The sequence below is a fragment of the Nomascus leucogenys genome, chromosome 18 (genome assembly GCF_006542625.1).
Source record: "Nomascus leucogenys isolate Asia chromosome 18, Asia_NLE_v1, whole genome shotgun sequence".
Taxonomy (NCBI): Eukaryota; Metazoa; Chordata; class Mammalia; order Primates; family Hylobatidae; genus Nomascus; species Nomascus leucogenys.
In genome coordinates this window covers 22,761,019-22,774,671 of record NC_044398.1, presented here as the reverse complement: position 1 = coordinate 22,774,671, position 13,653 = coordinate 22,761,019, and the positions used below count along the sequence as shown (strand labels likewise).

Sequence of the window (13,653 nt, the reverse complement as noted above, 5' to 3'; positions counted from 1 at the left end):
ACCACCACACCCAGCTAATTTTTGTATTTTTAGTAGAGATGGGGTTTCTCCATGTTGGTCAGGCTGTTCTCGAACTCCTGACCTCAGGTGATCCACCCGCCTCAGCCTCCCAAAGTGCTGGGATTACAGGCGTGAGCCACAGCGCCCAACCCAGAATATATCCTTTCAACAAATATTTTCATAATGCTATGCAAATCGTTCAAATTCTGTGGAACAGAGTAGGGGAAGGAGGCACAAGAAAATAAGGTAGCCATCTGATTTTTGATATATAAATTTTAAAATAAAAAAATTTTTTTGCATGGCACATGTATACCTATGTAACAAACCTGCACATTCTGCACATGTATCCCAGAACTTAGAGCAAAATTTTTTTATAAAAATTTGTTTTGGCCAGGCACAGTGCCTCACATCTGTAATCCCAGCACTTTGGGAGGCCAAGGCAGGAGGATCACTAGAAGCCGGGAGTTTGAGACCAGCCTGGGCAACATAGCAAGACCCTCACCTCTACAAAAAATTTTTAAATTATGCAGGTAGCTGGGCACGGTGGCTCATGCTTGTAATCCCAGCACTTTGGGAGGCCGAGGCAGGCAGATTACGAGGTCAGGAGTTCAAGAGCAGCCTGGCCAACATGGTGAAACCCTATCTCTACTAAAAATACAAAAATTAGCTGGGCATGGTGGCACATCCATGTAATCCCAGCTACTCGGGAGGCTGAGGCAGAACTGCTTGAACCAGAACCCAGGAGGTGGAGGTTGCAGTGAGTCGAGATCACGCCACTGCACTCCAGCCTGGGCTACAGAGTGAGATTCCGTCTCAAAAAAAAAAAAAAAAAAATTATCCAGGCATGGCAGTGCATGCCTGTAGTCCCAGTTATTCGGGAGACTGAGGCAGGAGGATCCCTTCAGCTCAGGAGTTCGAGGCTACAGTGATTTATAATGGTGCCATGCACTCTGGCCTGGGTGACAGAGGAAGACCTTGTCTCCAGGAAAGTTTTAATTTACAAAACAAAAAAAAAAATCACAAACTTTAAATCAGGTCAAAATTTAAAATTTTAGCAGGTCAGCACAGTTTTAAATACAAAATTAGAGGCATAGAAAAAAAGCATATTTAACATGATTGTAAAAAGGAACACTCAGCGAAGGTCAACAAATAAAGTTTCAGTGCCTGAGTAATAAAGTCAGACAGACCATGAATTGAATGGCCTTTCTACTGGTAGTAAGTGATAGTCTACATTCAATCACCAAGTTCTATCAGTTCTACTTCCTAAATCTCTCTTCTCTCTTCCCTTTTCTCTATCTACAATGCTACTGTCCTAGTTCAGGCATCTTTTCCTTGGTCCGGTGAGATGCTCCTTACTGGTCTTTCTACCTCTCTGGTCCCATCCTTTCCACCCGGCCTTCATACCGCTGCCAGCATTACCTACCTGATCATCTGATTCTCCCATATGAAATTCTTCAGAGGCTCATCTATGGACAAGCAGTATTTTTTCAAACTATGGCTTAAGATGGAAAATCAATTTAGGTCTCAACTAGCATTTCTTTAACAGAACAGAAACTATATAAAATACATAGTAAAAAATATTATTTCATGAAACTTTTCTTTAGTTTTTTTTTTTTTTTTTTTGAGACAGAGTCTTGCTGTCACCTAGACTGGAATGCAGTGATCTCTGCTCACTGCAGCCTCTGCCTCCTGGGTTCAAGCAATTCTCACGTCTCAGCCTCTGGAGTAGCTGGGATTACAGGTATATGCCACCATGCTAGGCTAATTTTTGTATTAGGTTGGTTTCACCATGTTGCCCAGGCTGGTCTCAAACTCCGGGCCTCAAGTGATCTGCCTGCCTCCACCTCCCAAAGTGCTGGGATTACAGGCGTGAGCCACCATGCCCAGCCACTTTTCTTTAGTTTTATGTGTGTACAATGCACACACATAACTGGGTCACAGTGTAAAATGTACTTTTACTGTGGGCTGAGTTAAAAACAAAACATAAAAACACTGACCTACAGAACAAAATTTCAATTTCTTCAGAAGTCCCTTCATAGTCTGATCCCTCACCATAGAAACAGTGGTTAAGAGACAGGATCTGAAGCCATTGTTTGGGGGTTTATATGCTAGGTGTGACATCTGCTAGCTGTGCGATCGTGGGTAAGTCATTTACTGTGTGTCACTTAACAGCTGTGACTCTGGGCAAATCATTTAACTCAGTGGGTAACTTCACTATCTATAAAATGAGGATAAAAACAGTACCTGGGTCATGGTGTATCACAAGAATTAAATGAGATAATCTATGTAAAATTCTTGGCACATGATATACTTGAAAAATATTATCATTGGTATAACTACTATTGTCCAGCCTAATCTCCAGCTATTCTTGCCCATATTCCAGTTGTAACAAACCAGTGGCTGCTTCTCAAATACATCTTACTCCCTCATGAGGTCATGTCAGATTGGTGCTGCCCAGAACGCTGACCACGCTTTTCCAGTCACATTATATTTCCAAATGTTTGCTTTTTTTTTTCTTTCTTTTTTTGAGACACGGTTTCGCTCTTGTTGTCCAGGCTGGAGTGCAATGGCGCCATGTCAGCTCACTGCAACCTCTGCCTCCAGGTTCAAGTGATTCTCCTGCCTCAGCCTCCTGGAGTAGCTGGGATTACAGGCGCACACCACCACATCCAGCTAATTTTTGTATTTTTTTAGTAGGGATGGAGTTTCACCATGTTGGCCAGGCTGGTCTTGAGCTCCTGACCTCAGGTGATCCACTCGCCTCAGCCTCCCAAAGCGTTGGGATTACAGGCGTAGCTACTGTGCCTGGCCCCAAATGTTTCCTCTTAAGTTAAGACCTCTTCTGTGAAGCCTTCCTCAGCTCTCACAGGTAGGTCCTAAGTGCTCCCGCTGAACATTCCTTAGAAAAAAAAAAAAGAAGCACAGCCACTTATAGTCTGTTTGTACAATGTCTCCTGGCCAGACTGTGAACTCTTTTAGGACCACCACAAAGGCATCTCTCTCCAATGCCCAGGGCAGTGCCTCACAAAATGCAGGAGCTCCACAGATATTTTCTGAATGTCTCCAGGTTACCAAACCCTTCTAAGTCTTCATTTTCCATCTGTACAATGGGAATAGTATTTTGCCAGAAGGACTGTTGTAGAGTACACTAGAGAATGTTATAAAAAGCATCTGGTATAGAAGCAACTCAATAATTACCAGGTTTACTGGGTGGGGCTTATTTTTTTCTTTTTCTTCTTCTTCTTTTTTTTTTTTTTTTTTTTGAGACAGAGTCTTGCTCTGTTGCCCAGGCTGGAGTGCAGTGGTGCGATCTCGGGTCACTGCAACCTCTGCCTCCCGGGTTCCAGCAATTCTCCTGCCTCAGCCTCCCAAGTGGCTGGAATTATGGCACCCCCCACCATGACTGGCTAATTTTTTTTGTATTTTTAATAGAGATGGGGTTTCACTATGTTGGCCAGGCTGGTCTTGAACTCCTGACCTCAGGTGATTCCCCCATCTCGGTATCCCAAAAGGCTGGGATTACATGCATGAGCCACAGTGCCCGGCTGGGTGGGACATTTTAGAAATCCAAACTAAATTAGGAAGCACATATCTTAGACCTCTAACAGCTAACACCTGGAGAGGAGAGTGAGGAAAGAAATTTTAAAAATGTAGTCAGTGTGTGCTGGGCACGGTGGCTCACGCCTGTAATTCCAACACTTTGGGAGGCCGAGGCAGGCGGATCACAAGGTCAGGAGATCGAGACCATCCTGGTTAACACGGTGAAACCCCATCTCTACTAAAAAGAAAATACAAAAAATTAGCCAGGCGTGGTGGCGGGTACCTGTAGTCCCAGCTACTCGGGAGGCTGAGGCAGGAGAATGACGTGAACCCAGGAGGCGGAGCTTGCAGTGAGCCGAGATCGCGCCACTGCACTCCAGCCTGGGCAACAGAGTGAGACTCCGTCTCAAAACAAAAGAAATGTAGTCAGCAGGAAGGATGTCGAGATCTCTTGAAGGAAAACAGCAGTAGATGCTTGAGGAAGAACATGCTAAAGGAGCGGAAAGGAAAAAGAAGGATGACCCACACTGACACCCAGAACAGTACAGTTTTCATTCTGGCCAGACTTAGGCTTAAATTCAAAACATCTGTCCTGCCTTTCAGTGCATCCCTAGCACTAAACCAGTTTATGACACTTAAAACTATACAACTAGGATAATACCTCTCATAGGGTTATGGTAAAAATTAAGTGAAGTAACAATGTCCTCAGGTCTTAGATGGTTTCTTCTATATCTATTCCTCTATCTATAGAAACCAGGTGGTTCATGCTAACCTATGTGCTCTCTTATTATCTGACAATTTATCAGTCACACTAACTTTCTCTGAACTAAAGTTTAAAGCAGATATTAATACAGTGCTCTTAAACATCCTCTAACATTACTTACCATAGAAAAGAGGTACAAAGCAGGCGTGTCTCAGCAGGCAAAAAAGAAGTTTAAATGATATTGATACCTACAAGGCAGTACAGTTCAGGACTGTACATTTCTAACTGTCGTCTACACAGTCTCAAACACCTAATGGACTCCTCAGTAATTTTCTGATGATTATTACAAACACTCCCCAAACAATAAAGTGGAAAATAAATAGCAAGAAAAAATACATAAAAACTGAAAACTTTAGGAACAAAGCATAAAAATTAATACCCACTCTTCTGGATTAATAGTATTAATGTCATTAAAGAACCTTTGGAAAAGGCTCATATCTTTGAGATGTCAAAATGCAATGTCATATCATCAAATTCTTCCAGAACTGCATTAGAAAAAGTTCCACCTTTAGCATGCTTTAGACCCAATTGGTGAAAAAATTTATGAAGTTATATTTTTATCAATATAAAAGATTCAAGTGTGTACACAGTTTTTGGACCAATAATTCACTAAACTTATTAAAATTAATTTGCTTGAAGTCAACTTTCATGTTTACACAGGCTAACTGCAAGCATTTAACAAAGTGCAGTGAAATAAATGCATTGTTTCCATCAAGCTTAATCTAAATTAGAAAGTAATTATTCGAGACTGACTTTGAAGTTAGGTACTTTAAGAATTTGGCCGGGCACAGTGGCTCATGCCTTGTAATCCCAACACTTTCCAAGGCTGAAGTTGGGAGATCACCTGAGGCCAGGAGTTCAAGACCAGCCAGGCCAACATGGCAAAATCCTGTCTCCAATAAAAATACAAAAAATTAGCCCAGCGTGGTGGCAGGCGCCTGTAATTCCCGCTACTCAGGAGGCTGAGACAGGAGAATCACTTGAACTCTGGGGGCAGAGGCTGCAGTGAGCCGAGATCACGCCATTGCATTCCAGCCTGAGCAACAAGAGCGAAACTCCATCTCAAAAAAAAAAAAGAATTTGACCCCAATCCACTTTTTAGAACCACTCTCAGCTTAAGTGTTTTAAATGAAACAAAGAATTGTGTAATTTAGTAGGAAAAGAATTGAATAGGAAAATGAGAAGATGCATGACCCATTTCCAGTTCTGTATTAACATGCTGATCTACTAAGAAAAAAACCATTTCGGCCGGGCACAGTGGCTCACACCTGTAATCCCAGCACTTTGGGAGGCCAAGACACACAGATCACCTGAAGTCAGTAGTTCGAGACCAGCCTAACCAACACGGCAAAACCCCATCTCTACTAAAAATACAAAAATCAGCAGGGGGCGGTGGCGTGCACCTGTAGTCCCAACCACTCAGGAGGCTGGGGCAGCAGAATCACTTGAACCCAGGAGACAGAGACTGCAGAGGGCAGAGATAGCACCACTGCACTCCAGCATGGATGACAGCATGACTCCATCTCAAAAAAAAAAAAAAAAAAAAAGCCATTTCACCACTCATACTCTTGTTTCCTCAATATAAGGTCTTACTGAACTCTAATCACTAACGTTCTTTTTTTTTCCTTTTTCCGGGACGGAGTCTTGTTCTGTCACCCAGGCTGGAGTGCAGTGGCATGATCTCGGCTCACTGCAACCTCCGTCTCCTGGGTTCAAGCAATTCTCCTGCCTGCAACCTCTGTCTCCCAGGTTGAAGCAATTCTCCTGCCTCAGCCTCCCGAGTAGTTGGGATTACAGGTGCACACCACCACATCCAGCTAATTTTTTTGTATTTTTAGTAGAGACGGGGTTTCACCATGTTGGTCAGGCTGGTCTCGAACTCCTGACCTCATGATCCACCCACCTCGGCCTCCCAAAGTGCTGGGATTACAGGCATGAGTCACTACGCCTGGCAAACTCTTAAGATTTTTTAAAGTGCACAACTTCTACAGTAACATCTTAGTTTTCCTAACATGTTATCCTAGTAATTCTAATATATCCACGAGCCATGGTATGGCATTAACCAAAGAATAAAGAGCCCGGGCACGGTGGCTCACCCTAGAATCCCAGTACTTTGGGAGGCCAAGCCGAGGAGTTCAAGACCAACATGGGCAACATAGTGAGACTTCATCTCTACAAAAAATTTAAAAATTAGCCCAGTGTGGTGGATTGTGCCTGTAGTCCTAGCTATTCAAAAGGCTGAGGTCGGAGGACCACTTGAGCCCAGGAGTTTTCAAGGCTGCGGTGAGCCGTGATCACATCACTATACTCCAGCCTGGGCGACAGAGTAAGACCTCATCTCCAAAAAAAAAAGAATAAAGGGCTGAGCATGGTGGCTCACGCCTGTAATACCAGCACTTTGGGAGGCCGAGGCAAGCCGATCACCTGAGGTCAGGAGCTCAAGACCAGCCTGGCCAACATGGTGAGACCCCGTCACTACTAACAATACAAAAATTAGCTTGGCGTGGTGGCGCATGCCTTTAGCCCCATCTACTCGGGAGGCTAAGGCAGAAGAATTGCTTGAACCCGAGAGGTGGAGGTTGCAGTGAGCCAAGATTGCGCCACTGCACTCCAGCCTGGGCGACAGAGTGAGACTCTGTCTCAGAAAAAGAATAAAAGATTCAAAGGCTATCAGCCTTTGAATCCTCTATTCTAACAGCTATCCTGAGATATTAAAAGGTAATCTTGACCTTAACCACAGGAAAACAAACAGTAATTTTTAAGAAAATCTATACGGATGCAAAGCTAAAACATAAGAAGAAATAAAAACATCCTAGCAGTTGATAGCAAATCATTTTTTGTTTTAGGGCTGCCTCATGTTTGAAGTTGAAATAAAATAGCTCTTCATTGATAACATCATCTGAATGATTTCCTACCAATGTATTGCCTTTGACTTAACCACTCTTGATGCTGTATTTTCTATTTAGATTTCATGTTAAAGAAAAGAGTTACATGAGGCATAAACAAAAGCCACTTGAGACTTAGAAAAGTTCAAATAATCAGAATTTTAAGATATCCAAGTTCGTTTATTCAGATATTTTATGAGTTTTAAAATAAGCAAGATTTTGTGCTGGATGTGGTAGCTCATGCCTGTAATCCCAGCACTCTGGGAGGCTAAAGTGAGAGGATCTATTGAAGCCAGGAGTTAAGAAACCAGCTTGGGCAACATAGCAAGACTGTTTCTACAAAAAAAAAAAAAAAATTCTCTTTATGAGCTAGGCATGGTGACACGTGCCTATATACCCAGCTACTCAAGAGGCTGAAGTGGGAGGACTGCTTAAGCCCAGGAGTTGAGGGCTCCAGCAAGCTATGACCATACCACTGCACTGTAGCCTGGTTAAGAGAACAAGACTGTCTCCAAAAAAAATAAAAAATAAAAAGAATGGTTGCTTCCTTAAAAATAAAAGAAGTCAGCCAGGCCCGGTGGCTCACACCTGTAATCCCAGCACTTTGGGAGGCCGAGGCGGGTGGATCACAAGGTCAGGAGTTCAAGATTAGCCTGACCAACATGGTGAAATCCCATCTCTACTAAAAATACAAAAAAATCAGCCGGGCATGGTGGTGCACGCCTGTAATCCCAGCTACTTGGGAGGCTGAGGCAGGAGAATCGCTTGAACCCAGGAGACGGAGGTTGCAGTGAACTGAGACCACGCCACTGTACTCCAGCCTGGGCAACAGAGCGAGACTCAAAAAAAAAAAAAAAAAAAAAGAAGAAGTCTGGCCTGGGTGCAGTGGCTCATGCCTGTAAACTCAGCACTTTGGGAGGCCAAGGCAGGTGGGCTACCCGAGGCCAGGAGTTCAAGACCAGCTTGGCCAACATGGCAAAACCCAGTCTCTACTAAAAATACAAAAATTAGCCAGGCATGGTGGCACATGCCTATAAGCCCAGCTACTCGGGAGGCCGAGACAGGAAAATCACTTGAACCCAGGAGGTGGAGGTTGCAGTGAGCCGAGATCATGCCACTGCACTCCAGCCTGGGCAACAGAGCAACACTCCATCTAAAATAAATACAGAAATAAATAGAAGAAGTCTGTTCTTAAACATATTTATCCAGAACTCTCAAAATCTTACTATAGAATAAACCAACAAACGTGGAATCTGATTCAAACATATACTTGTAATAATCTGGGTAATTACTATACTTTTGCTGGCTATTGTCAGAAAGCTAATGACCACTGCTGAGCTAATCCAATGGTACCAACTCTTTCCATCAATCTACCATAAAGAAGTGTAATATACAACCAAAGACAGCACTGGCAATACTAAGCTTAAAGCAATTCTCCAAATGTGGCTACCCTAAGGAAGGCTATTAAGCAAGCCAAACTGGGGGTAGGGGGATAGGGAGAGGAGATAAAGGGCATATCTTTTCCCTAGCAAGCAGAAAAAGGGGTGCATAGCTAATTAATGCTTGTCTGAGTGTCACCTATGTACCCAGCATTGTGCTAGAGTCTATGAGCCACAAAGGTAATAAGATACACATCATTGCTTTTTCTCCCCAGTAAGATTAGATGCCCACAAATAAAACATTTAGAAATCATGTCGGTGTCAATCTGTGTCCTAAAGATAATAAATCCCATCAGAATTCAGAGAGGACAGAATAAAACAACAGAAAAGGGTTAAGAACCAGGAATTACACAAATCAAGATTCAAACTAGGAATTGTTTTTTTCTCTACACATTTAGAGAAACTTTTCTAGTAACGAACTATAGAAATGATCCCTGAAAGTATCATCTTCACACTAGGAATTATTGAATCCGTCTCCATTTAAAGGAATTTTAGGCCAGATCTTCACCCTAGGAATTCTTGAATCCATCTCCATTTAAAGGAATTTTTGGCCAGATGTAGTGGCTTACGTATATAATACTAGCTCTTTGGGAGGATGAGTCCAGGAGTTCGAGACCAGCCCGGTAGAAATACCGTCTCTACCAAAAAAAAAAAAAAAATTTTTTTTTTTTTTTTTTTTGAGATGGAGTTTCGCTCTTTCGCCCAGGCTGGAGTGCAGTGGCATGATCTTGGCTCACTACAACCTCCGCCTTCTAGTTTCAAGTGATTCTCCTGCCTCAGCCTCCCAAGTAGCTGGGACTACAGGCGCCTGCCACCATGCCTGGCTAAGTTTTGTATTTTTAGTAGAGACGAGGTTTCACCATGTTGGCCAGGCTGGTCTCCAACTCCTGACCTCCTGATCTGCCCGCCTCAGCCTCCCTAGTTGCTGGGATTACAGGTGTGAGCCACCGCACCCAGTCAAAAAAATTTTTTTTAATTAGCTGGGCATGGTGGTGCGTATTACTTGGAGAGGCCGAGGTGGGAGGACAGCTTGAGCCCAGGAGTTCAAGATTGCAATGAGCTGTGACAATGTCAACGAACTCCAGCCTGGGTGACAAAGCAAGACCTCGTATAAAAAAAAAAAGTAAAGGAATTTTAATCCTTGGTCTATTCGTAACCACAAATATAACAAGTCACTTTCCTCAGTTTATTAGGTTTCCTCATGTGTAAAGTGAGAATGTTAGATTCAAAAGGAATTGTACATCACAGTCTGTAACCTGAAATGAACCTTAAAGGCTAGAGGAGTGATTAGGGGTGATAAAGGCTGAAATTCAGCTACAAAAAATCCATAAAGGTTTAGTATGAATGTACGGGACAGTGCAGAGACTAGCTTAAGTACAACAGAGTATTTGTGCTGGGATGAATCTGGCATAATAAGATTGGGCCAGACTATGAGGAACTCAATTAAAGAATTACGACCTGCCTCTGTGTCAGGCAGTGTAACCTGTTAAAACTTTCAGGTTAATCTGAAACAATGTCATTGCCAAAAGAACTGTGATGTGTAAAGTAGAGCAAGTCAGCCACAAACTGTAACAGGACAATGACAGACTTAAGTAAAAGATGTAGTAATTCAGCATAGCCGTTAACTGCTAGAAAATGCCAACAGTGGGGTTGTCATAATCAGAGATGAAACAGTTTGTTTTAGCAATGGAATTACACAGCTCACAATGAAAGGCAGTTCCTCTTCGAAGAATCATCCTTAAAAATAGCAGCCACCTTCACTAACCATACAGAAAAGCAGGCAACAAACATTTTACATCAGTTTTGGTTACAGTCACAAGCTGGAGAGAAGGAAAAAAATTACACTAGATGGTGCTAAAAATATTGAATAAGCCCCTGTACCTTTACTCTTATTTACTCAGTTGAATGACATACTAATGGAGAAGGGGGAGGGGACAAACTAAGTTTATAATTTCATAATTGCACTTACCAACTAGCTGAGCTACTGTATTGCTTTGGACTCATTCTCGAAACTTGGAAAAGATGAACTTCTCACTCAAAAAATTAGGCAGTGCTGTAACTGGTTATGTCCCCCTGGTTGTAATTTACCATACCATAGAGCAGAACAAAAGTGGCACAAACTGGACTTGTGATCCAGTCCAATGCAGACTGCCATCTGCTGCACATACACAGGATGTCTCCCAAGCAAGATTCAACCTTAGTGTCTCTCAGGGACCTTTACCAGAACATCTATTCTTTCTGGTAAGCTGTTTGCTCCCATATTCACCTAATATATGTACTCAAATCAACACCTACTTACAGAAGAATTCCCATTCATGGGGTTTTGAAATAGCAATACTTTCCTAACAGACAATAGTAAATTTTATAAGGGAGGACAGAGATGTAAAGGAGCATTTGCACTTTACAATAAAAAGAACACAATAAGGGGTGAGAATATCTCAGATGAGTAGGAGTCCTAAAACTTACGTATTACCTAACGTAACCTTGGCCAAGTCTCTCTCTTTTCAGGGCCTCAATATCTTTTAAATGGAATGTCTTGTAAGGAATCACAGACTATCCTATGGAAACAGCTGTATACATGATGGCTTCAGAAGAATTGTAGAAAAATAATGTTTATATATTTTTTTCAAAATCTTACAATTCTAAATTCATGTACAAGTCACCATTCCCATAACATTCCTGCCCTTTAGAAATAACACTTCGTTTTAATTGTGCTTTCAGTTACAAATTCAGCACTTCATTTTTACCCACCCTAGAACAGCACAGAGAACACCTTCATGAAGTATCCCCACAAGGGAGACACTCACAGCCTGACAAATTTGCATAGTGGAAAATATACAAGGCACAAATTTTTAAAAATGCTAAATGAATATCACACCCAAACAGTCTTAAAAACTGTGCAAAGTCAGAAGATGTCTTATCAAAATATGGACTTAAGGACAACTTGGGAAGCCTTTAAGTAGTTTGACGGAAAGGGGAATGCAATCAAAATTTGGGGTGGCTTTATGTTTTTAAGAGAACAAAATACATAACTAGAGGCTATGAAACATGCAAATTAAATTGAACTGTGGAAAAGCTCTTGGCTCTCACCCAAAAGCTTCGGCAAAGCAATATGCCAGTATGCCAGATAAAAAGAGGTACAATCTTCTCACAAGAATGAGGATAGGGTCCATACCTATGACTAATAATAACAATACAACCTTGCTTTTGCAGAGCATTAGATCTTTTCATAGCTCTTTCAGGCACTCGATTTTGATGTTGTCACTGGCCTTAGGAGTATCCTCTCTGAAGAGCTCCAGTTCAGTTTCCTCTCAAGAGCTATGATCAGAACAAGGCAGGTGATGTGTTTATTGAGGGTTGAAGGTACTATTGTAGTTTCTCCTATCAAGCTGTTTGCAGTGATCCTCTAATAATCACACTATACAACTCAGCCCCAGGAAATAAAACCTACATTCTTTCCCTCAGAGCTGGCCAGAGACCAACACATATAGGTCTAGAAAGTCCAAGGGAAGGAAACCTCCTGACTTGTTAGGTTAAGAACTCCATGCCAAATTCATCTCCTGCAACTGAAAAAAGAAATCTCTCTCACACTCTCTCTCTCTCACACACACACACACACACACTCACCCAAGAGTGTTCAAACAGAAATCCTCTTTTTCTGCCAGCCAATGAAACCCAGCAACAACTGGTTAATACAACCACCAAATCTCTGCCTCTGTCAACAACTTGTCATATTCGCTTCTCCTGTGCCTGCTGCCCACCCTTCCCGCTTCAGGCACGCGTGAACACGCTTATACAGTAGCCCTCGAAAGGACCCCCAAAAGCACCTTTAAGGACCCAAGAGGATGAAGCTTGCCTCCTGAAGCAATGCAGCATCCATCTCGAGGGAGCCGGTTCCCCATGCACACACACACAGGAAGTCACAGAGGGGGATAAAGTTTGATTTTCCTTCTTGCCCGACTCCTCCGGGACGAGAGAGGACGAGGGGCGGCCCCGCCGGGGTCCTGGGCTGCTCTCCGGGGCAGCTCCCAGCAGCATGGCACTGCCACTCTCCTGGCACACACAAGGCGGCCGCGGCAACTCAGAACTCCCCAATCCGCCCGGAGGAGGAGGGAAAGGGGACAACTTCCATCGGGCTCCGTTCGGGAGCCTTGGGGCAGGGCTATTAAGAACGAAGACGGGAGGGACCGCGATTGGGGGCGAGTCAGGGAGAGGTTCAAGTCCCGTGCCTTCCCCGCCCTGGTGTCCCCAGTCCTGCGGGAACATCCCCGCCGTCGCCCCTCCTCCTCCTCCTCTCGGCTTCCTCCCGCCCGCCCTCCCTTCCTGGTCGCCGCCGCAGGCGCCTGAAGGGCACGGCGGCTCCTCGGTGCCCGGCAACCTCCGGAGCGGCCGGGAGTTGAGGTAACTCGCCTGCTGCCCCGGCGGCCTGCCCGCCGGCGGCTCCCACACGCCAGCGCCGCCCCGCCCTCCCCGGAGCCTCTGGGCGCGCTCGCTCACCGTCCGGTGGTGCTGCTGCTGCCGGTGGCAGCTGACGCCCAGCCCAGGGAAGCAGCCGGCAGTCAGCGCCCCGCAGCCGCCGGCGCCCCCGCTGCCGCCGCCGCTCCGAGAGGAGAGGAGCAGCAGGAGCGATCTACCTGCGGCGGCCGCCATCTCTCAACTGGAAACGGCGCCGACCCAGGCAGCGCAGCGGACGGCCGGGGCGGAGCTAAGACCCGCCACTCACCGACGCCGGGCCAACTAAAGCCCTTGACTGAGTTGATGAGGCGGGGCTTCCTCCAAGGTCCAATCGACAGGCGGGAGAACCACATTGGAAGCTGCCAGTCACTTCCAGAGTTACCTATAGTGGGACATAGTCAATTACGGGCAAATTCTAGGGAACCGGTAATTGGCACCCAAGCCCGTGAAAATAACAGCAATAGAGATGGCATGTTCAGTTTGGCTAATCTTCACCAACAATAGAGCTATGATAAGAGTAACGGGGGATATAGATATTTGTGAAAAGCTTTGTTCTAAGTTGAGTTCTGAG

General features: G+C 44.3%; 1 protein-coding gene and 1 pseudogene across 1 annotated transcript in view; both read right to left on the bottom strand.

Annotated features, from left to right (window-relative positions):
• Positions 1-13,298, bottom strand: part of MCU (mitochondrial calcium uniporter) — a 197,401-nt gene extending 184,103 nt beyond the window's left edge. The window contains exon 1 of the mRNA XM_003271237.4: positions 13,125-13,298. Coding sequence (XP_003271285.1) covers positions 13,125-13,277 — 153 coding nt within the window. The 5' untranslated portion in view covers positions 13,278-13,298. The remainder of the gene's footprint in view (positions 1-13,124) is intronic.
• LOC115831404 lies at positions 8,915-9,077 on the bottom strand (annotated as a pseudogene).
• Positions 13,299-13,653: the final 355 nt, after the last annotated feature.